The 26,975-nt window shown below is 47.4% G+C and overlaps 1 protein-coding gene and 1 long non-coding RNA gene across 2 annotated transcripts; both read right to left on the reverse strand.

The window, feature by feature from the left end:
* Positions 1-612: 612 nt before the first annotated feature.
* Positions 613-18,854, reverse strand: LOC119959806 (gastrula zinc finger protein XlCGF26.1-like). The gene is made up of 4 exons (XM_038787899.1): positions 18,819-18,854; positions 17,684-18,243; positions 13,237-13,441; positions 613-1,841 (listed from the first exon to the last, which is right to left on the reverse strand). Exons 1-4 carry the CDS (start codon positions 18,852-18,854, stop codon positions 747-749), a joined length of 1,896 nt encoding a protein of 631 aa, XP_038643827.1. The 3' UTR covers positions 613-746.
* Positions 18,855-18,944: 90 nt separating this feature from the next.
* LOC119959810 lies at positions 18,945-20,484 on the reverse strand. The gene is made up of 2 exons (XR_005459302.1): positions 20,297-20,484; positions 18,945-19,196 (listed from the first exon to the last, which is right to left on the reverse strand). It is a non-coding gene; the product is annotated as an uncharacterized LOC119959810 (long non-coding RNA).
* Positions 20,485-26,975: the final 6,491 nt, after the last annotated feature.

Raw genomic sequence — 26,975 nt, forward strand, 5'->3', positions numbered from 1 at the left:
GCGCTCCCTTGAGCTCCAGGGGCAAATGGAAGGACCCCGCTCCCATCAATGAGCTCAACATCGTGGTCACATACGCCGGGAGATCCGACCCCTCCAGCCCCTCCGCCAGGCCCAGGATCCTCAGATTCTTTCGCCTCGTGCGAACGTCCAGCTCCTCCAAGCGGTCCTGCCACTTTTGGTGATGGGAGATTTGAAGGACAGAGGGACAGTACCTGAAGAGAGAGAAATGTTGACAATATCCATGGACACAGGGCAGTTGGCTGATCAGTAGCTCAGTGGGAATAGGGTCGATGGAGCAGGAGCTGGGTCTCATGGACAAGATGAGCTCTGAGAGGGCATGAGAGGAGATGGGAGAGAAACTAGAGAAAGATGTTGGTTTAGGGTTCGGGAAAGGATGAAATTTAGAGACAGTTTGGTCCGGTGGGCTCATGTAAGGGAGGGAAGCAGCAGAGGCAGCTGATCGGATTGACTCAATCTCAGTCACAAAGAAGCTCCACAAGCTCCTCACACGTCTTCTTGGAGGTGAGAATGGAAGAGACAGGGGACAGTGAGAGTACTTCAAAAGGAACTAACTTGCGTCAGAGATATAAAAAAGTTTCAACACACTGCGTATTTCACGCAAATCTAATTTATTTGACTTTTAGCCAGAATATTAGCCCCTGTAAATGGGCTGGAGTTTGTTATCAGCAGAAAGAGACCCAAATGAACATGGTTCAGTCCTGAATGTGAGGAACAGCAAAATCCAATCACTGTGGTAACTTGTGGCCACGTTGATGTCTCAGGAGGTGGGATGAAGTGGTGAATCCCTTCCCACACTTGGAGCAGGCGAACGGTCTCTCGTCAGTATGAACACGTTGATGGCGCATCAGATCTCCAGAACCTTTATAGCACTTCCTGCAATCTTGACATTGAAAAGGTCTCTCATCAGTGTGAACACATTGATGTCTCAGCAGGTGGGATGAAGTCGTGAATCCCTTCCCACACTCAGAGCAGGCGAATGGCCTCTCCCCAGTGTGAATTCGCTCGTGTGTCTGCAGGTCAGATGACTGCGTGAATCCCTTCCCACACTGGGCGCAGGTGAATGGTCTCACCCCAGTGTGAATTCGCTGATGTATAGCGAGTTGAGATGAGTGTCTGAACCCAGTCTCACAGTGAGAGCATCTAAACGGTCTCTCGTCAGTGTGAACACGTTGATGGCGCATCAGTTCCCCAGAACTTTTATAGCATTTCCCGCAATCTGAACATTGAAACGGTCTCTCATCAGTGTGAACTCGTTGGTGTGTTTGTAGGGCAGACGACTGAGTGAATCCTTTTCCACATTTGGAGCATGTGAATGGTGTCTCCCCAGTGTGAACTGGCTGGTGACTCAGCAGGGCGGATGAGTGAATGAATCTCTTCCCACACTTGGAGCAGGCGAATGGTCTCTCTCCAGTGTGAATTCGCTGATGTACAATGAGGTCAGATGATCGTCTGAACCCAGTCCCGCAGTGAGAGCATCTGAATGGTCTCTCATCAGTGTGAACACGTTGATGGCACTTCAGATCCTCAGAACCTTTATAGCATTTCCCGCAAGCTGGACATTGGAATGGTCTCTCGTCAGTGTGAACTCGCTGGTGATTCAGCAAGTGGGCTGAAAGAGTAAATCCCTTCCCACATTCTGAGCAGGTGAATGGTCTCTCCCCAGTGTGAACTCGCTCGTGTGACAGCAGGGCCGATGGCTCAGTGAATCCTTTCCCACACTTGGAGCAGGTGAATGGTCTCTCCCCGGTGTGACTGCGTCGATGCGTTTCCAGCTGGGATGGGGAAATGAATCCTTTCCCACAGTCCGCACATTTCCACGGTTTCTCCTCCGTGTGACTGCATTTCTGTCTCATGGGGCCCGATGACGTGTGCGGTTTCTCCCCACTGTGAACGATGCTTTTTCCTTCCATGTTCAAAATCCGCTGATATTCAGGATATGATAAATTGAGGGCTCTGTCAGATCCTGATGTGATACTTGGTTTGAGTTTCCGGACTTTGAAGCCTCCCGTTCAAACACCCTGTGAAACCGATTTAAAACAGAAAATAGGGAGTGAGAGAGAAGCCACAAAATCACAAAGGCAGGTTGTGAAATTGAGCTGATTGAATCTGGTCATTTGTGGGGCCGGCACTGGGAAAAAGTGACCATGAAAACTGCTGGATTGTCACAAAAACCCAATTGGCCTCTTTGGGAGGAGAGAGAAAGAGGCGAAGAGGGATTTTCTATATCTACAAGACATAGTGAGAGAGTAGTTGGCAAAGCTTCATCAACAGTAATATTGATACTGAAACTATGCTTCCGGTGGCAATGATTAGCACTGCTGCCTCACAGCGCCAGGGACCCGGGTTCAATTGCGGCCTTGGTGACTGTGTGGAGTTTGCACTTTCTCTCCGTGTCTGCGTGGGTTTCCACCCAGTGCTCAGGTTTCGTCCAATACTCCAAAGAAGGGAAAGTTAGGTGGATTGGCCTTGATAAATTGCCCCTTAGTGTCCAGGGATGTGCAGGTTAGGTGGGGCTATGGGGGTTACAGGGACAGGGTCAGGGTGTGGGCCGAGGCAGGGTGCCCTTTCAGAGAGTCGGTGCAGACTCGATGGGCCAAATGGCCTCCTTCCAGCAAAGGAGGTTGAGGGGAGATTTGATTCAGGTGCACAAGGTTATGCCAGATTTCCATCGGGTGGACAAAGAAACTCTGTTTCCATTCACTGATCGTACAAGCAGTCGGGACACAGATTTAAATCTGGATTGAACGATACAAGATCCTGAGGGGTCTTGACACGGTGGATGTGGAGAGGATGTTTCCTCTTGTAGGAGAATCTGCTGCAAAGTGAGGGGTTACCCATTTCAGATGGGGATAAAGATTTGTTTTTTCTCTTGAGGGTTGCAAGACAGGGGTGGCACAGTGCTTAGCACTGCTGCCTCACAGCACCAGGGACCCGGGTTCAATTCCCACCCTGTGCGGAGTTTGCACTTCCTCCCCGTATCTGTTTGGCTTTCCTCCGGGTGTTCCGGTTTATTCCCACAGTTCAAAGATGTGCAGGTGAGGTTGAATTGGTTAGGATTGTATTCGCTGGAGTTCTGAGGAATGAGGGGGGATCTCATAGAAACCTATAAAAAGTGGGTGGCACAGTGGTTGGCACTGCTGCCTTATGTCACCGAGGGCCCGGGTTCGATCCCGGCCCCGGGTCACTGTCTGTCTGAATTTTTCACATTCTCGCTGTGTTTGCGTGGGTCTCACCCCCACAAATCCAAAGATGTGCGGATTAGGTGGATTGGACACGCTAAATTGCCCATTAATTGGAAAAAATGAATTGGGCACTCTAAATTTATTTTAAAAAAGGACAGTGATTGACTGTCAGGCAAACAACCTTTATCCCATTTTCAATATTTTTATATCCGCTGAAGAGAAATGTTCAAAAATATTTTTTACTGTCCCAATGATTTTCCAGACACCCAGGTATGAATCTCACCAAGGCAGAAGGTAAAATTTGAATTCATTGAAAGTTTACTGATGACCATGAAACAATTGTTGGTTGTTGCAAAGACCCATCTGGTTCACTCCTGTCCTTCAGTGAAGGAAATCTTCTATCCTTACCTGGTCTGGCCTACATGTGACTCCAGATCCACAGTCAGCTGGTTGACCCTTAAAATGCCCTCTGAGATGCACTCAGTTCAGGGGCAATTAGGGCTGGGCAGTGAATGCTGGCTCAGCCAGCGACACCCACATCCCGGGAATGAATAGAAAAGAAAATCTGCCATCCTTACCTGGTCTGGCCGACACAATTCCAAACCACTCTTTAACTCTTTAAATGCCTTCTCATCCAATGGAAGCATCTTCCACTTGTCTATCACATCAAACCTTTTCATAATCTTACAGGATCAGGCCATCCTTTATTCCCCTTTCCAGAGAAAAGGTTATGCCCTGTCCAATCCCTTTTGCCAGGTGTAACCTGCCAGTTCAGGCATAATTTAAATATATTTACCTGCATCTTCTCCAGTTATTCTAGGTCCATTTTGTGATGTGGAGACTTTACTTAATCTGAGCAGCAAACTCACTGTTGTCCTCAAATGCCTGTATGTTGCAGTATTTTAATCATTTTACCATTAGCTGAATATAAGATGGGACAGAAGAAGCAGATCCAACGAGTCTGTAACACTGTAGAACATCTACAAACTGCCTCTTCCCCTCACTGCTAAACAGTTGACTTTTTCACTCTTAGCCTGTCAGCTATGGTATTAAGAATAATGTGTCAGAGAAAGACTGGATTTCAGCTCGGTGACACTCGGCCAGACTAAATTTTCGTTCACAGGGTTGTGGAGCTAATGTCTCCATGTCATAAAATGGATCTGGAAGGACTGGGAAAGTATTCCAGAATGATGCCTGAACGAGCCGGTTACAGCCAGCAAGAAATGCAGAGGCTCGATGAGCCATATGGTCTCCACCCGCTTCCATTTCTTGTGTTCTTGTGAACATCACTGTAAACATTTCCATGCAGACACAACAGATGCAACAACCACCAGTTCATCGCCATCCTTCCCATATTCCAGGATTCCAAACACACTTTCCAGGTGACAATGATTTACTTGTACTTCTTGCTATCCAGTGTTGTGTATTCACTGCTCCCGATTTGGTCTCCCCTACACTGAGGAGATTAAATCTGTATTGGGTGACTGTGAAACATCACCATTCAGTCTGCAAGCATAATCCTGAGCTTCTGATCATTTTAATTCCCCGCCCCATTCCCACTCTGCCCTCGGCCTCCTGCACTGCTCCAATAAAGCTCAAAGGAAACTCGAGGAACAGAACCTCATCCTCGATCAGGCAATTCCTGACCTTCCAGACACAACATTCATTTCAGTGATTTCAGATTATTTTTTTTAGAACAGTACAGCACAGAACAGGCCCTTCGGCCCTCGATGTTGTGCCGAGCAATGATCACCGTACTCAAGCCCACGTATCCACCCTATACCAGTAACCCAACAACCTCCATTAACCTTATTTTTTAGGACACTAAGGGCAATTTAGTCTGGCCAATCCATCTAACCCGCACATCTTTGGACTGTGGGAGGAAACCGGAGCACCAGGAGGAAACCCACGCACACACGGGGAGGATGTGCAGACTCCACACAGACAGTGACCCAGCCGGGAATCGAACCTGGGACCCTGGAGCTGTGAAGCATTGATGCTAACCACCATGCTACCGTGCTGCCCAATCATCTCTCTGATATTTTTAGACAGTTGGTGCTGGTAATGGTTCTGCTGTTGCCATTTATACCTGACCTGGACCTGTCTTTTATTTCTTCTCTTGTCCTATTAGTTTATTTACTTATCTCATTGTCACCCAGTGTTGTTTTGCACCATTATCCCCTTTGTCATTTAATCACTTCAGCCTTACATCCTCCCAAACTGTCCCCCTCTGAAATGGCCCAGCAAACCACTCAGTTCCAGGGCAATTACGGATGGGCAACAAATGCCGGCTCAGCCAGCGACCCCCACATCTCAAAACACATAAAGGAAAGTTGGCAGCTAGAAAGGCAAATGCAATGTTCGCATTCATTTCAAGAGGGGTACAATACACGATGAATGGGGATGAGAAACATATCAGCCATGATCGAATGGCAGAGCAAACTCGAAAACTCGATGGGCTGAATGGCCGAATTCTGCTTCTCTATCTTTTATTAATGAAATGAAAATCGCTTATTGTCACGAGTAGGCTTCAATGAAGTTACTGTGAAAAGCCCCTAGCCGCCACATTCCGGCACCTGTCCGGGGAGAGGATCTCACAGAAACATTTGTAAAACATTTGTTGGAATCCATCCCAGACCTGGATCCAGATCAATTGATTCTTGGAGGTGACTTCAATTGTGTTCTGGATCCTAAATGGACTGGTCCAAGCTGATTCAACCACAACAAAAACATGAAAAAGGAATGAAACCAGACTGACCACCCGGCATCGACCCAGGCACCAGAAACAACAACGGCAAACCCAGCAAAAGATTTTTATAAACTGTTCCCATCAGTAGATTGTAAAAGGGACACAGATTTAAGATTGTGAACAAGATCTACAGGGGCGACAGGAGGTAGACATTTTATACAGTAAGTGATAACGATATGGAACTCAATGCTTACACACAAAGGTCGATAATCTCCAGATCCTGGAAACTCGAATTTGATGTGAGGATTGGTTGTGAGTTTCCTGTGCGAATCCCTTTCTAAGCCCCTGTGAAAGAAGTTTACAAAGGCATCACTGTCAGTCCAGAAATGAAATTCAAGAAAGATAAACGTTTCGCCTGGTTTGAGTTTGCCGTGTGTAAATCCTCCCCTCCTAATCCCCTGGAAAAGGAGTTTCCAAAATTAATCACTCTCAGTCCAGGATAGAAATTCACAACATTCTCTCCTCCTGCTCCCGGGTCCAGGATGACCGCTCATGCCCCCCGCTGCACACTGACCCTCTTGCCATCAGCAGTCCCTCGATTTGACGGTGACATCTACTCAGAATTGTGAGTTTCTGCCCTGGGTCTTCATGTGGCTGAACAGAGCCGCAGAGCTTTGGGCACATGGGACAGGATATCCAATGAGACAGCGAAATCTGGAGAGCAGGATTGGCTTCCTTTTCTTTCCATCTCTGCCACCGCTTTGGTGACTGGGACCGCCACTGGGACTCAAAGACTAATCCAGTTTGATGGACAAATTGTCTCCATTCTGAACAATGGGGAACAAGCCCCTCCCACTCATTGAAACATCGCCCCGACAAAGATGACAAACCTGCATGCGCCCTGATGCACATCCAATAAAGATGGCGGCCGTTAACCCGAGCCGAACATGAACTACAGCTCCGCTCGGTACAAACTGGGTCCCGGAATCTCTTTTCCGAGGTTTGCAGCTTACAACAGCTTTACACAATGTTTCCGCCCACCCCCGCGATCTCTCGCTCCCTGTATATTGTTAAACGCCTCTCACCGATTTTGGAATTGATGCAGAACGGAGAATTTGACACTCATCCAAAACTTCATTCACTGTAGCAGTGTGAACGGAGAATTCCGGCCTAAGTTTCTGTCAGGATATTGCTGGGGTAAAAGAAAAGTAAGAATTTGAATTGTATTTTTGTGTTTGTATTGAGATCTTCTTACTCCAACATAATATAGTTAATTTTTCTTTGATTCTTAGTATTAAAAGTTAGGGCAGCACCGCAGCACAGTTGCTTCACAGCTTCAGGTTCGATTCCCGGCTTGGGTCACTGTCTGTACGTCCTCCCCGGGTCTCCGTGGGTTTTATCCGGGTGCTCCGGTTTCCTCCCACAGTCCAAAGATGTGCAGTTTAGGTGGATTGGTCATGATCAATTGCCCTTAGTGTCCAAGCTACTGGGTTGCGGGCTTAGGGTGGAGGCGTGGCCTTGAGTTGGGTTCTCTTTCTAAGGGCTGGTGCAGACTCGATGGGCCGAATGGCCTCCTTCAGCACTGTAAATTCTATGATTCTATGAAGACGCCCTTCGATATCGTCATTACCCAGACTGCGCATGCTTCAATCACGGCGGGTCCCGCCCATCATTCACTCCGACTGGTTGGAGGACCAGCTGCCCTCACTCGGTCCTCTAGACCTGCCCCATCTCTTCCTATTGGTCGAGAGGTGCCGGCAATCACCCGGGCATTGTGACGGTTTCAGGTGGTGAGAACGGTCACAGGCTCAGGCTGACTGGCCAATAATAACAGTGAGAGTCTCACCGGGATCCTGAAGCACCGCTAATCAAAGATGGCGGCCGTGGAACTGGGCCTGACACCCGATAAAACTCCGCAGCTGCAAACACGGGACTTATTCCGGCCTTGTGACCAGCAGGGGGTGTTTATGAAACCTTCACTTCCTCCCCACCCCGACTCCCGGCTCCATTCCTCCCTCCGCCTCACCGACCCAAACAGCCGCTCCCGCACTCGCAGAACTCCGAGCACAGTGACACTGCGCATGCTCGATTCACCAAGCACTGCGACTGCGCACTAGGCTCCTGTGGAGTGATCAGGGCACATTCACAGCCGCAGTGAATGTTGGGTAATAGCCGCACCATTGACACCCCAAACTGTAAATAAAAAATAACTTGGTTACCAATTGATAAAAATAATCAAACAAATTATTGTCAATGGGTAATCTGCTATTCACTATTTTTCAAAATGATTAAATGCTGCTATCCTGTGGAACAATGCAGAACCTAAGGTTTTTTCCCCAATGGGTCCTTCCTCTCTCCTCCCCAGAAGATGCAAACTCTTACTGGGTTCAATCCCAGAATCAGTAATTCCTCTATCTTCTTCTCTCTTTCTCGTGATACTGAATGTTCAATGTTTTCTAGAATGATCCAGCACAGATGTCACTCGGCACACCATGTCTATACTGACCCTGTACAAGAGCTGCCACTTCTCCTAGTTAAATTCCATTTGCCACTGTTCTGCCCATATGACCCACCCATCTGTATCATCATGTAATTTAAGGCTTTTCTCCTCGCTAGTTACCACACCAACAATTTTCCATCTGCAAACTTATCGATCATACCTTCATGTATTTCAAGACTTCGATTTTATATATAATTACTATTGGTGACTGAGGATGCACCAGATCTCCATCAGCACCTGAACCTATGCTTCCTTCCTTCGAGAGCTTTAATAACTCTGGATAAACAATGCTGAAAAAGCTGGGGCGGAATTCTCCACCACCTGGGAATCGGTAGGGGCCGCACCGGTCGGCGCCCCCCACGTCGATTCTCCAGCCCGCGATGGGCCAAAGTCCCACCGCTGATAGGCCTCTCCCACCGCCGTGGTTTAAACCACCTCTGATGCTGCCGGGAGCAGACGGCGCAAGTGGGCCTGGGGTCCGGTGGGGGGGGGGGGGCATAGGGCGGTCGGACCCCAGGGGATGACCCCATGGTGGCCTGGCCCGCGATCAGGGCCCACTGATCGGCGGGCGGACCAGTGCTGTGGGGGAACTCTTTTTCTTCCGCCGCCACCACAGCCTCCACCATGGCGGAGGCGGAAGAGAACCCCTACCGCGCATGTGCTGGGATGTCGTCAGCAGCTGCTGATGCTCCGGCGCACATGCGGCCTGACGCCGGCCGGCGAAGGCCTTTTGGCCAGCCGTTCGCTCCGGCAGTCAGGGCGGAAAGGCCGTTCACGGCGGCCGGCGGGGAGCCAAAGGCCGCTCGTGCCTGCTGGCAGAGCAGGAGCCACTTCGGTGCGGGCTGAGCCCCTAAAGATGTGGAGAATTCCGCACCTTTTGGGGAGGCCCGACGCCGGAGTGGTTGGCGCCACTCCGGTACGCCGGAACCCCCTGCCTTGCTGGGTAGGGGAGAAAACCACCCCTGGTGTTCTGGTCAAGGCTAATAAGTGAGTGCTGCTTTGCCTGTCTCTGAATTTACTCCACTCCTGTTCACTCCCCACTTATATAATACGCATTGACCATAATGACTGGGAAGAGTTTAGAGCATAGAACGATATGGCACAGGACAGGCCCTTCATCCACGATATTGTGCCGACCATTTCTCCTAATCTAAGATCAACCTAACCTACACCCCTTCAATTTACTGATGTCCATATGCCAAAAGTCCCGAATGACTCTGACTCCACCACCTCTGCTGGCAGTGCATTGCACGCAACCACCACTCTCGGTGTAAAGAACCTACATCTGACATCTCCCCCATACCTTCCTCCAATCACCTTAAAATTATGTCACCTCATGATAGCCATTTCCACCGTGGGGAAAGGTCTCTGGCTATCCATTCTATCCATGCCTCCCATCACCTTGTACACCTCTCTCAAGTCACCTCTCTTCCTTCTTCGCTCCAGTGAGAAAAGCCCTCGCTCCCTCAACCTTTCTTCATAAGACATGCCCTACAGTCCAGGCAGCATCCTGGTAAATCTCCTCTGTGCCCTCTCCAAAGCATCCACATCCTTCCTATAATGAGGCGACCAGAACTGTACACAATATTTCCAGTGTGTCTAACAAGTGTTTAATAAAACTGCAGCAAAACATCGCGGCTCTTAAACTCAATCCCCCTGTTAATAAAAGCCAACACACTATACGCCTTCTTAACAACCCTATCAACCTGGATGGCAACTTTGAGGGATCTGTGTATGTGGATCCCAAGATCCCTCTGTTCATCCACACTTCCAATAATTCTGCCTTTTAACGCTGTATTCAGCATTCAAATTCGACCTTCCAAAATGAATTATTTCACATTGATCTAGGTTGAACTCCATCTGCCACTTCTCAGCCCAGCTCTGCATCCTGTCAATGTCCTGTTGTAAACTGCATCAGCCCCCAACACTATCTACAACTTCCCCAACCTTTGTGTCATCGACAAACGTACTAACCCGCCTTCCACTTCCTCATCCAAGTCATTTATAAGAACAACAAAGGGCAGAGGTCCAAGAACTGACACCACTGGTCATCGACCACCAGGCAGAATACTTGCCATCCACTATCCGCTGTATTCTATTGGCCAGCCAATTCTGTATCCAGACAGCCAAATTTCCCTGTATCCCATGTCCCCTAACTTTCTGAATGAGCCTACCATGGGGAACCTTATCAAATGTCTTACTGAAATCCATATACACCACATCCACTGCCCGACCTTCATCAATGTGTCTTGTAACATCATCAAAGAATTAAATGAGGCTTGTGATGCATGACTGACTACCTTTAATCAAACTATGGTTTTCAAAGTAATCATAAATCCTACCTATCACAATCCTTTCCAATAATTTGCTCACACAGACGTAAGACTGATGGGTCTGTAATTCCCAGGGATTTCCCTATTCCCTTTCTTGAACAAGGAAACAACATTTGCCTCCCTCCAAACATCTGGTACTACCCCAGTGGAGAGCAAGGACACAACGATCATCGCCAACGGCACAGCGATCTCCTCCCTCACTTCCTGTAGTAACTTTGGTTATATCCCGTCAGGCCCAGGGGACTTATCTATCTTGATGCTTTTCAAAATTTCCAGCACATCCTCCTTAATGTCAACCTGTTCGAGTCTATCAACCTGGTTCACACTGCTCTCATGAGCAACAAGGTCCCTCTCTCCCGTGAATACTGAAGCAACATATTCATTTAGGGCCTCGCCCATCTCCTCACACTCGTGGCATGAGTTCTGTCCACTATCCCTGATCAGCCCTACTCTCAGGATATTGGTGCCCGAGATGAACATTTGAACTGTTTCGCACAGTCCTCATATTTCCACACGTTCTCCATGATGCCTGTGTCCTGTGTCTCTCCAGGTTGGATGAGCAGTCGAAGCCTCGTCCACACAGGACACGTGCATGGTGTCTCTCTGCTGTGAATGGTGTGATGTCAGGCTGCGTAACTGATTCCAGTTATTTTCGCAGTCTGTTCACTGGATCAGACAGATGGGTGACTGCTAGGAAGGGCAGGCAGGCAGTGCAGGAATCCCCTATGGCTGTCCCCCTCTCTAACAGGTATACCGTTTTGGATACTGTTTGGAGGGATAGCCCAGTGGAGAAACCAACAACAGCAGCCTGAACAGTGGCACCACAACTGGCTCTGTTGCTTAGCAGGGGAGGGCAAAGTGCAGGAGAACGATAGTTATAGGGGACTCGATAGGAAGGGGCACAAATAGGCGCTTCTGTGGACAGGAAAGAGACTTCAGGATGGTATGTTGCCTCCCTGGTGCCAGGGTCCAGGATGTCTCTGAACGAACACAGGACATCCTGAAGGGGGAGGGTGAACAGCCACTGGGATACCTTCCGGGACAGGTGTAACCTGTACAAGAAGGACGTGTTGCATCTAAACTTGAATGGCACCAATATCCTGGCTGGGAGGTTTGCTCGAGTCATTCGGGAGGATTTAAACTAGTATGGCTGGGGGGTGGGAGCCAGAGCGTTAGTGTAGAAGGTGTAATAACTGAAGGGGAATTGGAAAACACAAATAAGAGAACAACATCACCCTGTCTGCTCAAACACAGTGGTTTGAAGAGTATTTGTTTCAACGCCAGAAGTATAGCGATGAGGCAGATGAACTTTGAGCACTTATTAGTACTTGGAATTACGATGTTGTGGCTATCACAGAGACATGTTTAAACAAAGGGCCGGATTGGCAGCTGAATGTTGGAGGATACAGATGCTTCAGGAAAGATAGAGAGGGATGTAAAAGGGGTGGGGGAGTAGCATTACTGGTTAAAGAGAATATTATAATATTATGAGGGGAAATATACGGTAAATGTCAAAACTCCGAGGAATATAGAAAGTCAGAGAGAGCTATGTGTGCATGTGCACAGATCTTTGAAGTTGGCAGCACAAATGGAGAAGTTACTCAAGAAAGCAGACGGAATGCTTGCCTTCCTTGGACGGGGCACTGAGTATAAAAACTGGCAAGTCATGCTGCAGTTGCATAGAACCTTGTTAAGGCCACACTTGGAATATTGTCCACAATTCTGGTTGCCAGAGTACCAGAAGAATGTGGAGGCTTTGGAGAGGTGCAGAGGAGGTTTACCAGGATGTTGCCTCGTCTGGAGGGTGTTAGCTATGTGGAGAGGCTGAATAGACTCGGACTGTTTTCGTTAGAAAGGCGGAGGTTGAGGGGTGACCTGAAAGAGGTCGACAAGATTATGAGGGGCATGGATAGAGTGGATGGGCAGGCACTCTTTCCCAGGGTGGAGGGGTCAGTCACCAGGGGGCATAGGTTTAAGGTCTCTGGGGCAAAGTTTAGAGGAGATGTGCGAGGCAGGTTTGTTTACGCAGAGGGTGGTGAGTGCCTGGAACGCATTCCCAGGGGAGGTTGTGGAAGCAGATACATTAATGGCATTCAAAAGGCATCTTGACAAACACATGGATAGGATGGGTATAGAGGGATACAGCACAAGGAAGTGCTGAACGTTTTGGCAACGATTGGTATCATGACCGGTACAGGTTTGGAGGGCCGAAGGGCCTGTTCCTGTGTTGTATTGTTCTTTGTTCAAAGACCCTGTTCAATGTGGGAGAAACAGTTCCCGTGTTCGGAATGTGGATGACGTTTTAGCCGATGGTCTGACCTTTCGAACAATATGTAGTCACGCTGGAAGAAACCTTGGAAATCTGGGCACTGTGGAATAGATTTAATCAGACCTGGATTCATCGACATGTTCACACTGAGGAGCGACCATTAATGTTCTCCGTGTGTGGGAAGGGATTCACTCAGTGCACCAGCCTCACTTCATCATGGTCAATCTGTACTGGACCGTTACCAGATGCAATGTATCTTTCTTGAGGTTTGGTGGCCAGTACGGAACACAGTTCATGCAGGAAGTGAGGAAGACAGCAGGAATTTCTCTAATCTGTGATTTACAAGGACACATTCTTGGTTCACAGCAGTTACGTTTCTTCAGTAATTTCTTCATTTTCCCTAAACTACCCTGCCTGTTAATTCTATTATTTCTGATAATTCCATTACTGTAGCGAAAACATCACACATTAGAATTTAATCTGTTCCATTATTCACTCTGGTTTAAGTTTATGTTGAGGTTAATAACAGACAAACTCTGTCCTCTCCCCGATCCGATTAGAGTTTCACATGAGTGGATTCTGTGGAATGGAATGTCTTATCAACGTTTCCATGGTGACCTGTCTGCAGTGAAGGGATGTCTTATCAGCGTTTCCATGGTGACCTGTCTGCAGTGAAGGAATGTGTTATCAGCGTTTCCATGGTGACCTGTCGGCAGTGAAGGAATGTCTGATCAGCGTTTCCATGGTGACCTGTCTGCAATGAAGCGCCTGTTTGAGTTTCTAACTCAGACTAAACTTCTCTGTCCCATAACACACATTATATCAGACATTAGATGTCAATGTATTTCAGCCATGTTATGTTAATGTCTCCAAAACCCTAAAAAGAGTTCAGATACACAAATGTTTAAATGTGGGAGGACAAGTTGATAAAGTGTTTCAAAAACACATGGGATCCAAGGTTTATAATTCTGGGTGTGGAGTACAAAAGGACAGAGGTCATGTAAATCTCTACAAATCATTGGTTAGGCTGCAGTTGGAATATTAGATCAGGTTTTGGGGATCTTACACCAGGAAGGATGTCAAGGCCATGGAGAGGGTGTAGAAGAGATTCACTGAGATGATCCCAGGAAAGAGAGGATTGAGTTACCAGGACAGATTAGAGAAACTGGGGCTCTGTTCATTCGAACAGAGGCTGACTGGAGATTAGAGGGAGGGGGGTTCGATTCCGGCCTTGGGTGACTCTGTAGCGTTTGCACTTCCTCCCCGTGTCTGCGTGGGTTCCTTCTGGGTGCTCCAGTTTCCTCCCACAGTCCAAAGATGCACAGGTTAGGTGGATTGGCCATAATAAGAGACTTCCCCTGAGTGTCCAAAGGTTAGGTTGGGTTCTGGGGATAGGGTGGAGGAGGGGTCCTGAGTGGGGTGCCGTATTGGAGGGTCAGTGCAGACCTGATAGGCTGAATGGCCTCCTTCTGCATTGTAGAGATTCTATGGAACAGAAAAAGATGTATATGAAATATCAAGCCGACTGTACAACAATGTTCAGGACTCTCACTGTCCCTCTGGGCCTGCGGTGTGTTTGTGGTGGTGGTGGGGGGTAACCAGTGGGGGAACCGGTGATGGTTTCTCTGATCACTGAATGAAATGTTATTTTTAAAGTGAAGGGTGTCTGTACTGGGAAATCCGAGTACCAAGTGCCGGCTTGAACCATTCTCCAATCAGTTCCAGCACAGCTCCCTCTACATTGCCCCATGAAACACCCCAAGGCTGATACAAAATGGTGTTAGACGCAGAGTAAATCTCCCTCGATGCTGTCCCCATCAAACACTCCCATGATCGGTACAGCACAAGGTTGGGTACAATGTAAATGGTCCTCTGCACTGTCCCCATCAGTCCCAGGACATGTACAGCATACCTTCTGGAAATCCAGATAAAGCACATCTACAGGTTTCCCTTTATTGACATCCCTTGTTACTTCCTCAAGCAACTTGCTAAATTAGTCAATCACGATTGATTCCCTGAACCCATTTTCAAACACTGTGTCAAAAGAAAATTCAAATCTCCTCTACCCATTTGGTTCCTTTGCCAATTACCTTAGACGGACTCACTTTCTGTTAAAGAGCCTGTCAACCCCTCTCATTGATGAACCCCTTTATTGATGAAATAGAATATGGTCAAAAAAACTGATGGAAAATTACTTGAGGATCAAAGACAATCAGAGTAACAGGATGTTCACAATGTTCTGGACCCAAATGGTTTCCCTTCAGCTCCTCTGTACCCTGTCCCCGTGACTCCCCGCTTTGGACACGAGGGCACTGAACCCTGGGGTCACGTCACTATCCGTCCCGGTCACCCTCCCTGCCCTGAACCCTGATTGGTTGGAGGTGCAGTTCCCAGTCAGGCCTCCAGCACCTCCCTGTCTCTATTAGCGACGCCCATGGCAGTTTCTCAACTGGGGAACAGGCCCCGTTATTCTCAGCTAAATTCAGCCTGGCTGTCATTGACACGAACAATAGAGACAGAAAGGTGCCTGAGGCTCAAATAGGAAATCAAAACTTGTGGTTTTGGACCCCCATAAAGGTCAGCAACTTCTTAGAAAAAATCAAACTCCCAGTCAACAAATTAAAGGATCACACGACAGGACTTCAGATTTTATGAGTTTTAATACAACAAACAAACTAGAAGCTACTTTAAGTCAGAACCCTACACATTAAACTATAAACTAGAACTTTGCCCTTTTTCACAATCTAGAAATACACTCCACGGTTATAGTTACTCTGCCTTATAAATCGAAACTTAATTGTCTCAGAAACTGTCCAAAGCGATGATTCATTCCCGAGGATTTACTTCAGTTCTTCAACCAAGACACAGAGGAAAAAAAAGGGAGAATAGAATAGAATGTGAACTAGCAAAATACATAAAAATGGACTGTAAAAGTTTCTATGGCTACGTAAAAAGGACATACTGGCACTGGAGGGTGTGCAGAGGAGATTCACTAGGTTAATCCCAGAGATGAAGGGGTTGCATTATGAGGAGAGGTTGAGTAGACAGGGTCTGTACTCGTTGGAATTTAGAAGGATGAGGGGGGATCTTATAGAAACATTTAAAATTATGAAGGGAATAGATAGGATAGATGCGGGCAGGTTGTTTCCACTGGCGGGTGAAAGCAGAACTAGGGGGCATAGCCTCAAAATAAGGGGAAGTAGATTTAGGACTGAGTTTAGGAGGAACTTCTTCACCCAAAGGGTTGTCAATCTATGGAATTCCTTGCCCAGTGAAGCAGTTGAGGCTCCTTCATGAAATGTTTTTAAGGTAAAGATAGATAGTTTTTTGAAGAATAAAGGGATTAAGGGTTATGGTGTTCAGGCTGGAAAGTGGAGCTGAGTCCACAAAAGATCAGCCATGATCTCATTGAATGGCGGAGCAGGCTCGAGGGGCCAGATGGCCTACTCCTGCTCCTAGTTCTTATGTTTGGCTCAAAGGTTTGTCCATTCCAGATAGAGCCAGGAGAATTTAGAATGAGGAATAGAGATCCCTACAGCCACCTCGTTCAACACTCTGGGATGTAGATCATTAGCTTTTGGGGATTTATTCACTTTCAACCCCATTAATTTCTCCAGTGCTACTTTTTCACCAATACTAATCTCTGCCAGTCCCTTGGTTCTCTGATGTTTTGGGGACAATTTCTGTATCTTCCCCTGTGAAGTCAGACACACATTGCTTAGTTTCTCTGCTCCCCATTATAAACTTTCCTGTCTCTGCCTGGAATGGACCCACATTGGTCTTTGCTAATCTTTTCCTTTTCACATTCCTGTCGAAGCTTTTCCGGTCGGTTTTTATGTTTCTCGCCAGTTTGCTCTCATCAGTTTCTTGGTCCTCCTTTGCTGAATTCTAATGGCTCTCATGGAATCTTTAACTTTTCTTGTTCGCCACGGTTACATTACTTTTCCTGTTGGATGTTTGTTCCTTAAAGGAATCTATATTTGTTGTATATATGTGAAATACAAGTTGCAAAAATCCCAGAGAACCAAGGCTGCTCTCCCCTTTGACAGAGAGCTGACTGGGGGTGATTTAACCCGAGGATCAGCGCAACTCAGGCGACGGGCCTGGTTGAGAAGGCGGGGCCTTCATGAATAAACTCAGCAAGTACGGGAGTTCAATCCTCACTGTTGGCTTTGCTCTGCATCACCAACCAGTGGTCCAGCCAACTGAGCTGACCGACCCCTGATAAATATGTAACCATTCCTTGAACATTAGGTATTCCCTGTACCAATCAGTTTCCCAGTCCACCTCAGACAACTTGCCCCTCATACCCCGATTGTTTCCTTCTCTGAGGAACACCCAGATAACTTAAACAAATGAACCATGTAACAACCAGGGCCCATCTCCATGGCAACGTGGCACGCTTTGGAGGGTTTGAAACAGAAATGGAAACAACATATCTTCACACTTGCAAACACCCTTTCACTCTGTGATCCTTGTGCAATTTGAAGCCAGGTATTAGCAACAAAGCTCAAAGAGAATCAGCCCACTGGAGGCAAAGTGGTGAGACCGGCCAGTCCAGCAGAAAGAAACCCTTCGACCATCCCCACTGACCACCTGTCAGAATGAACAAAATGCAGTCCTGGATGTAGAGCAGAAACAATAACAGCAGAATCCAACCCCTGTAATCGATTGTGAAATTGTTGGTGTCACAGCAGGTGTGGTGAAACATGCAATCCCGTCTCACATTGAGGGGTGGATGGCCCCTCCCCAGTGTGAACTCGCTGATGTCTCCGCAGGTTGGATAACTGAGTAAATACTTTCCCACACTGAGAGCAAGTGAATGGCGTCTCCCCAGTGTGAACTCGTTGGTGTGTCTGCAGGTGAGATAACTGAGTGAATCCCTTCCCACACGGAGAGCAGGTGAACGGCCTCTCCCCAGTGTGAACTCGCTGGTGTGTCTGCAGGTTGGATAACTGAGTAAATCCTCTGCCACACTGAGAGCAGGTGAGTGGCCTCTCCCCAGTGTGAACTCTCTGGTGAATCCGCAGGTGAGATAACCGAGTGAATCCCTTCCCACACTGAGAGCAGGTGAATGGCCTCTCCCCAGTGTGAACACGCTGGTGTGTTCGCAGGGTGGATAACCGAGTGAATCCCTTTCCACACTGAGAGCAGGTGAATGGCCTCTCCCCAGTGTGAACTCGCTGATGTTTCCGCAGGGTGGATGAATCACTGAAACTCTTCTCACACTGAGAGCAGGTGAATGGCCTCTCCCCAGTGTGAATTCGCTGGTGAATCCGCAGATGAGATAACCGAGTGAATCCCTTCCCACACTGAGAGCAGGTGAGTGGCCTTTCCCCAGTGTGAATTCGCTGATGTTTCCGCAGGGTGGATGAATCAATGAATCCCTTCCCACACTGAAAGCAGGTGAATGGCCTCTCCCCAGTGTGAACACGTTGGTGTCCCCGCAGGGTGGATAAGTGTGCAAATCCTTTCCCACACTGAGAGCAGGTGAATGGCCTCTCCCCAGTGTGAACTCGCTGGTGTGACTGCAGGGTGGATAGCCGAGTGAATCCCTTCAAACACTGAGAGCAGGTGAATGGTTTCTCCCCAGTGTGAACTCGCTGATGTATCTGCAGGGTGGTTGAATCACTGAATCGCTTCTCACACTGAGAGCAGGTGAATGGCCTCTCCCCAGTGTGAACGCGCTGGTGTGTCTGCAGGTTGAATAACTGAGTGAATCCCTTCCCGCACTTGGAGCAGGTGAACGGCCTCTCCCCAGTGTGACTGCGTCGATGAATCTCCAGCTTAGATGGGAATCTAAATCCCTTCCCACAGTCCTCACATTTCCACAGTTTCTCCATGATTTTGGTCCCCTCATGTGTCTCCAGGTTGGACAATCAGTTGAAGCCTGTCCACAGATACAACACGAGTATGGTCTCTCCCAGCTGTGAATGTTGTTATGTTTTTCAGGCTGTGTAACTGGTTAAAGCTCTTTCCACAGTCAGTTCACTGGAACACTCTCACTCGGGTGTGTGTTGTGTGGGTCTCGGTGCTTTTCCAGTCACACTGATGGTTGAAATCTTTAGCTGACAGTTCGGGAAAAGGTTTCACCTTCTAGATTCAAAGGTTGAAGATATTCAGGTTCCAAGGAATCGAGTAACTGTCAGATTGAGACGTGATGTTTGAGATTTCTGTCTGTAATTCTTCCTCATCTAATATCCTGTAAAAACAATTTACAAAATTCATCACTGTCAGTACAGGATAGAAACTCAGAACAGACAATTCTAGTTTCTATGTCACATTTTTTTCCTCTCCCTTATTCCCTGAAGGCTGTAAATCTCCATCCCACACACTCTCCCTCCATTCTCATTCTGGTGTATAGCAGTTGAGTAGCACAGTGGTTAGCACTGTTGCTTCACAATTCTAGGTTCCCAGGTTTGATTCCCGGCTTGGGTCACTGTGCGGAGTCTGGACAGGTCCCCATGTCTGCACGGGTTTCCTCCGGTTTCCTCCCACAGTCCGAGGACATGCAGGTTAGGTGGATTGGCCATGCTAAATTGCCCCTTAATTGGACAAAATGAATTGGGCACTCTAAATGTTTTGAACCAGAGGAGAGAATCCTGAACGTTTAGCAAGATGCCTCCATCGAAATTCAATCCTTTGAAAACCAGCCGAGTGGCTGGCGGAGGTACTGGAGGATTTGGAGAACCTGGGGTCGGAGAAAGAACATCTGAGTCGTTGCCCTGTCAGAAGGTGTGGAGGGTAAGGCTCCCATTAGGGTCTTTGAGGACCGGCTGCCATGCTGGGTGCCATGGTAGCACAATGGCTAGCACAGTTGCTTCACAATGTCAGGGACCCCGGTTCAATTCCCGGCTTGGGTAACTGTCTGTGCAGAGTCTGTATGTTCTCCCTGTGTCTATGTGGGTTTCCTCCCACAAGTCCCAAAAGACGTGTTTGTTAGGTGAATTGGACATTCTTGAATTCTCCCTCTGTCTACCTGAACAGGTGCCGGAATGTGGCGACTAGGGGATTTTCACAGTAACGTCATTGCAGTGTTAATGTCAGCCTACTTGTGACACTAATAAAGATTATAATGAATGGGCCAAAGGCCCTCTTTCCGTGCTGTAAAATTCTACGACTCTAAAGATAGAGGTGGTATAGGGAGGGAGGGACTGACTTTATAGAGAAACTGCCAAAGCCGCAACATTCACCAGCTCTGAGGACACACCTTAGCTCCCTTTCCAATCTGAAAGCAGCCTGGGCTGGATTTACATTCCCCTTAATTCATCATTGCTGGGTGATAATCCTGTACTTCCTTACCTCACACCACTGTGACAGCACCTTCACTACACAGACTGCAGCAACTGACCAAACATCACCTTCCCAGTTATTCCTGAAGGCACCGCCTTCCCAACCTGGCCCCTTGCCTGAGGTGTGGTGATCCTCAGGTCACATCACCGCCTGTCAGCTCTCTCTCCCGGGACCAGGCCCTGCTTCACAGCCGCCATCTTGGGGAAGCAGAGCGCATGCGCTGGCGTCTTGGTGACGCAACACCTGGTGGGCGGGACCTGAAGGTTTCTGTTCCCAGCCGGGTCCTAGTGCCCCACGAGCGAAATAATGGTAACAGGTTGTTTAAATGTTTCACCCACCCCCAGGCTGAAGCTGATGTTTGCAGGCTGGAGGTGCCTCTGGATTACGTAGACATTCAGTGTGAGAGGCTGCAGCTTCTATATAGCTACCTGAAGGGGGTTTTTCAAAGGTTGATTACATTTCGTGGTCATTTCCAGTTCATTATCAGGATGTTTGTGTGATATTTTCTTACCCTCAGTGTTTTTTCTTTAATTAAAATACATTTCAGCAGCAAGCTTACTGGTGATTTTTAACGGATGGAAGGTTATTTATTATCACACCCTTTCCCTGGATATTTGAACATCTCAGTCTCTCGTCTCTTTCATACTCACTGACACATACACAGGAATTAGGTAAAGGTCAAGTTGAAGCTAGAATGATGAAAATGAATGTAGACTGCAATCTTTACATCGCTGCAGGCCTCTTGTCTTCTTGTTCAGCTGATTCTTTAGTTGGAGTGAAGCATTTTTAGAAACAAATAATTCTCATGAGGCTCTGATGCTTCTTGTAGATGAATAGCCAGGAGGTTGGTTCTCAGGTGGGCTTGGAAGCTGGAATAAGTTCAGTCCTGTGGCTGCACTGGGAGACATTCAGCTCTGCTGGTTCAGCTGGTTCCTGGTGCTTCAGATGCTTCTCACACACACATTTGCTTTGGTTAGTGTTTATTATACTTCATCCCTGACAATTAACTGTAGGGTTAAAACTCTGAGACCCAGAACACCCCGATACAATAGCAGTTTACGATGCTCACTCATGCGTATCTCTGTCCCAATTCGAACTCATTCTCCTGTGTTCAATACGGCACTTGGAGATCAACAGTCCTGAGATTTCATATTCCTCAAATGCTGGTTCATCCGGACACAAGGAGACATTTAAACTTCACAGGTGGCTGCAACGTTTCCTTATTCAGGTCCATGTTTAAATAAATATTGGTCACAGAATCGAATATTACCCACAGTTTAATGTCCATAATAACCTGTTAAGTTGCAGCCACCTTGACAGAGTTTGTGGATCTTACAATCTATCACATCTAGTATCCTTGTGCTGAACGTGACAAACTGAATCTACTCTTGGGTCTTATTAAAACAGTACATTGTAGCTGGATGAGGACCTTGGAGCGGGGGGGGGGGGGTCACTCTGGCTGCCGACTTCTGTTCCGTGGTCTTGTCTATTCCCAGTGGCTCTGCAGAGGGAGCATGCGGTATCCACCGGAATGCGTGACACCTTCCACAACCAGTGGATACCTCAGCAGACAGAGTGTTTCAGAGACACTGGGAACAATATTCTGGTTCAGTCAGGAAGATTCCCTACACTTTTGTTGGGGCTTCTAGCTGATTTTGGTCTTTTATTTTGACTGGACCACATGCTTGGGGAAAGCAAGAGAGGAAAGAAGGTTTGATAGAAACTAGAATGATCTGTTGTGAATTTCAATCCTATTCTTACAGTGATCATTGTTGTAAACTTCTTTTCAGGCATTAGAACGGGAGGATTGGCAGCTGAGCAACTCGAACCAAATATAACATCAAAATCTGACAGTCACTCAATTCATTAGGATCTAAATATCACAAACTGTCAATGTGCTTGTCTGTTCTGACTGTGGGAAGAGATTTCAAACATCAGTGTGACTGGAAAAGCCCCGAGACCCACACACACACCTGAGTGAAAGTGTTCCAGTGAACTGACAGTGGAAAGAGCTTCAACCAGTTACACAGCCTGAAAAATCATCTTGTTTCCTCTTGTGGGAGAGTCTAGGACCAGAGGGCATAATCTCAGAGGAAGGGGTCTCAAATTTAGGACCGAGATGAGGAGACATTTCTTCCATCAGAGGGTAGTGAATCAGTGGAATTCTTTAGCTGCGCAATCCTTCTTTATCTGGGAATCAAACTGTTGTTTAATTGTCCCGGCAGTTACCAGGCTCCCGTGAAGTCCTCCAGCTGTTATTTTAATGCAGACTCCAACAATCTATTTTCAGTAGGTTTCTATTCAATTATTTCATTGTGACTGTCACATAACCACATTTGCAGTCTGGAAACTTAAAGGAGCTACTTTACATTCAATCAGGAACATCACAGTTTTACACCAATCTCTGATTTTACAGCACGTTTCCATCATTCACCATTGTTCTTCCTGACTCTAAACACAGTTGTAAAGGAGCTTCTGTTCCATACCCAGGAGCTCTGAACCATGGAAGAGAACAGCTGGGATATATTCCACTCACATCTCAGGATTAACCCACACAGGGACTTTGCTGACAGTGAAGAGAGATGAGAAAGACCAAAGTGCTGTTTGTCCCTCTCAGTGTGACCCTGAAGGACTGTGTCCAGGCTGACGTTCTGTTCCTGCCGTGTGATTCTCCCTAGATTGTCCTTTCTGAGCTACAGACAGGTGATGTTAAACATAGAACATAGAACAGTACAGCACAGAACAGGCCCCCCTTAACCTTACTTTTTTATTAGGACACTACAGGCAATTTAGCATTGCCAATCCACCTAACCCGCACATCTTTGGACTGTGGGAGGAAACCGGAGCACCCGGAGGAAACCCACGCACACAGGGGGAGGACGTGCAGACTCCACACAGACAGTGACCCAGCCGTAAAAGACCCAGGTGGAAAAGACAAAAACCTGCAACGTTTCAAACCAAGCTGATTTATTTCACATTTATTCAGAATATTAAACCTCATCAACAGATGAAAACAGTCACAGTGAAACTGATTCACTGCTGAACATGATTAACAGCATCAATAAAGGTAGAATCCAAAATTTGTAGTCACTTGTGAACTCGCTGGTGTGTCAGCAAGTGGGATGACTGAGTAAATCCCTTTCCACAGACATTACAGGTGAATGGCCTCTCCCCAGTGTGAATGCGATGATGTTTCAGAAGATAAGATAAATGAGAAAATTCCTTCCCACATATGGAGCAAGTGAACGGCCTCTCCCCACTGTAAACTCTCTGGTGTGTCAGCAGGTTGGATGACTGACTGAATCCCTTCTCACACACAGAGCAGGTGAATGGCCTCTCCCCAGTGTGAACTCGCTGGTGATTCAATAAGTTGGATGAACGAGTGAATCCCTTCCCACACACTGAGCAAGTGAACGGTTTATGCTCACTGTGAACCTGCTGATGTGTCAGAAGGTTGTATGAACGTGTGAATCCCTTCCCACATTCAGAGCAGGTGAACGGTCTATCCCCTGTATGAAGTTGCTGGTGTATCAGAAGGTTGGATGAATTAATGAATCCTTTCCCACAGTCAGAGCAGGTAAATGGCCTCTCCCCAGTGTGAATTCTCTGGCGGTTCAGTAGGGCAGATGGACGGCTGAATCCTTTCCCACACACAGAGCAGGTGAATGGTCTCTCCCCAGTGTGAGCATATTGGTGTGTTAGTAAATCCTTCTTGTTTTTAAAGCACTTCTCACAGTCAGGACAGTTAAAACATTTGTTATCAGAGGGAACAAGTTGATGTGTCTGCAGGTGGGATGACTGAATGAATCATTTCCCACACAGGGAGCAGGAGAACGGTCTCTCCCCAGTGTGAATATGTTGATGTGTCAGCAGATCCTTTTTACATTTAAAACTCTTCTCACAGTCAGGACATGTAAATGGTCTCTTTTCAGTGTGAACAAGCTGATGAGTCACAATGTGGGATGACCGAGTGAATCCCTTCCAACACACAGGGCAGGTGAATGTCCCCTCCTCAGTGTGAACTCGTTGGTGTGTCAGAAGGTTGTATGAATGGGTGAATCCCTTCCCACAAATGGAGCAGATGAACGGTCTCTCCCCAGTGTGACTGCGACGATGAACTTCCCGTTGTGATGGGTAACCGAATCCCTTCCCAGTCCGCACATTTCCACAGTTTCTCCATGGTGAGGGGTCTTTATGTCTCTCGTGGTTGAAGCTTTGTCCACACACAAATAAGCGTTTAATTTCTCCCTGCAGTGAATGATGTGATACTCTTTTTGAGGCTGTGTAACTGGTTAAAACTCTCTCCACAGTCAGTGGACTGGAAAACTCTCAATGGGGGTGGGTCTCGGTGCTTTTGCAGTCACACTGCTGAAACAGAACAAACCCTTCTCCTTCCAAATTCAAAGATTGAAGATATTGAGCTCTTAATGAATTGAGTGGCTGTCAGATTTCGATATGATGTTTGGTTTGAGTTTTCTGTTGGCCAATCCTCCACTTCCAATATCCTGTAAAAGGAGTTTACAAAAGCCATCACTGTCAGTGGAGCATATAAATTCTGAACAGACAATTCTAGTTTCTCTGGAACATTTTTCCCTCTCTTGTTCCCCCAAAGCTGTAATTCCCCGTCCCACACACTCTCCGTCCTCCCTGGGCTGAAATCCAAACCCATCTCACCATCTCTTTCCTCCACTCCCAGTTCTCTCCCTCCCTCTCCTCTGCCTGGGTTCAGTTCTCCAGCTCCTGTCTGCAGACTGACAATCAAACCAATGGGTCTTATTGGGGGGGTTTGGGTTCTCACCATTGTCCCCGCTCGCGGCGGCTCTCATTCAGCCTCTGGGAGCCGCACTCACTCTCACTGCGGCTGCGCTCAGCCCGGAGCAGCAACGCGCATGCTCCACACAGAGAGGCCACTTCCGGGGACGGGGCAACTTGCGCCTGCGCGTTCTGGACTCCTGAGCATTCTGACTCCTGAGATGGAGATAGGGCGCATTCGGCCTCGCCGGGCATTCCGGGTAGCCTTATCTGCCATTATTCCATTTTATTCCTCAGGGTGATAAATTGGTTCCGGCACTTTTGATGACGTTCGTTGTTTGTACCGAATGTGCCAGCCGCATCGGTGATTTTCTCTCTGATCGGCCCCTGTTAACGGCTGTCATCTGTTTCGGTGGCGATATGCAGCAGGGCGCCTGCGCGGCCGCCATCTTTCTCCGCGGAAATGTGCAGCAGGGCGCATGCGCGGGCATCCAGGAACCGGAAGCCGGAAGAGAGAATCTTGTGAATTTCTTTCCTGGACAGAGAATGAAATTCCTTTGGAAACTCATTTAGAAAGAGGAGGATTTGCCAACGGGAACTTCAAACCAAACATCACATCACATCATCCTCTGACTGAGTTACTCGATTCATCAGGAGCTGAATATCATTGGGAGGTAAAATGGTTTGTCTGTTCTGTCTGAGGACAAAGAGTTCAGATATCAGAGTGACTGGGAAAATTTAAATGACCATTCCGGGTTAAATTTGAGACTAATTACACCGATCACATTGGGGAAGTTAAATAATTTGCTGTTGTACTCATTTGTATGCAGGTAAATTTGGAAATGTCCGCATTAGGGGCTGGTTTAGCTCACAGGGCTAATTGCTGGCTTTTAAAGCAGACCAAGCAGGCCAGCAGCACGGTTCGATTCCCGTACCAGCCTCCCCGGACAGGCGCCGGAATGTGGCGACTAGGGGCTTTTCACAGTAACTTCATTGAAGTCTACTCGTGACAATAAGCGATTTTCATTTCATTCATTAGCATACTTGGCAGCTAAACTGGGCAAACTGTTGACCTTGTTAGTAGTGAGAGTTACTATCCGGGTTTTTATTGAAGTTTGTTGTTCCTGTTGCATTTATTTAGCTCACCGTGGCTGCAAAGTAGGTATTCAGCCTAATCTCAATTTCCAGATTGTGGTCTGTAGCTTTTTAAGTTACATCAATTAAAATGTCTATCGAAATACTTTACAAATGTTCTGAGGGTTTCTGTCAGCATGTCACAGATCCTGACCACCCTCTAAACCACCTAGTCCTTCCCTAAATCTCTGCCCCCTTTTATATGTATCCCTCAACCAAAGGGAATAGGACCTTCCTATCCAATCTATATAGATCACTCAGAATTTAAAAAATACATACATTTATATCTTTTTCCAATTAAGGGGCAATTTAGTTTTGCCAAGCCACCTGACCTACACATATTTGGGTTGTGGGGGTTAGGGTTGGGGCACACAGATAATGGGAGAATGTGCAAACTCCTTACAGACTGTGACCTGGCGCCAGGATTGTACCTGGGTCCCCAGCATGCAGGCACACAGCCACTGTGCCACCATGATCCCCCAGAATTTTATACATTTAGAATAATCTTAATTATTGTCACAAGTAGGCTTACATTAACACTGCAATGAAGTTACTGTGAAAATCCCCTAGTCACCACACTTTGGCACCTATTCGGGTACACAGAGGGAGAATTCAGAATTCCAATTCACCTAACAAGCATGTCTTTCAGGACTTGTCGGAGGAAACCCAAACAGACACTGGGAGAACATGTAGACTGCGCAGACAGTGTCCCCAGTGGGAATTGAACCCAGCACCCTGGCGCAACAGTGCTACCATAAACAGTTCAGCTCAACTCAATATTCTCAGATTAAAGAAGCTGAAG

Source organism: Scyliorhinus canicula, unplaced genomic scaffold (assembly GCF_902713615.1).
Source record: "Scyliorhinus canicula unplaced genomic scaffold, sScyCan1.1, whole genome shotgun sequence".
Lineage (NCBI taxonomy): Eukaryota > Metazoa > Chordata > Chondrichthyes > Carcharhiniformes > Scyliorhinidae > Scyliorhinus > Scyliorhinus canicula.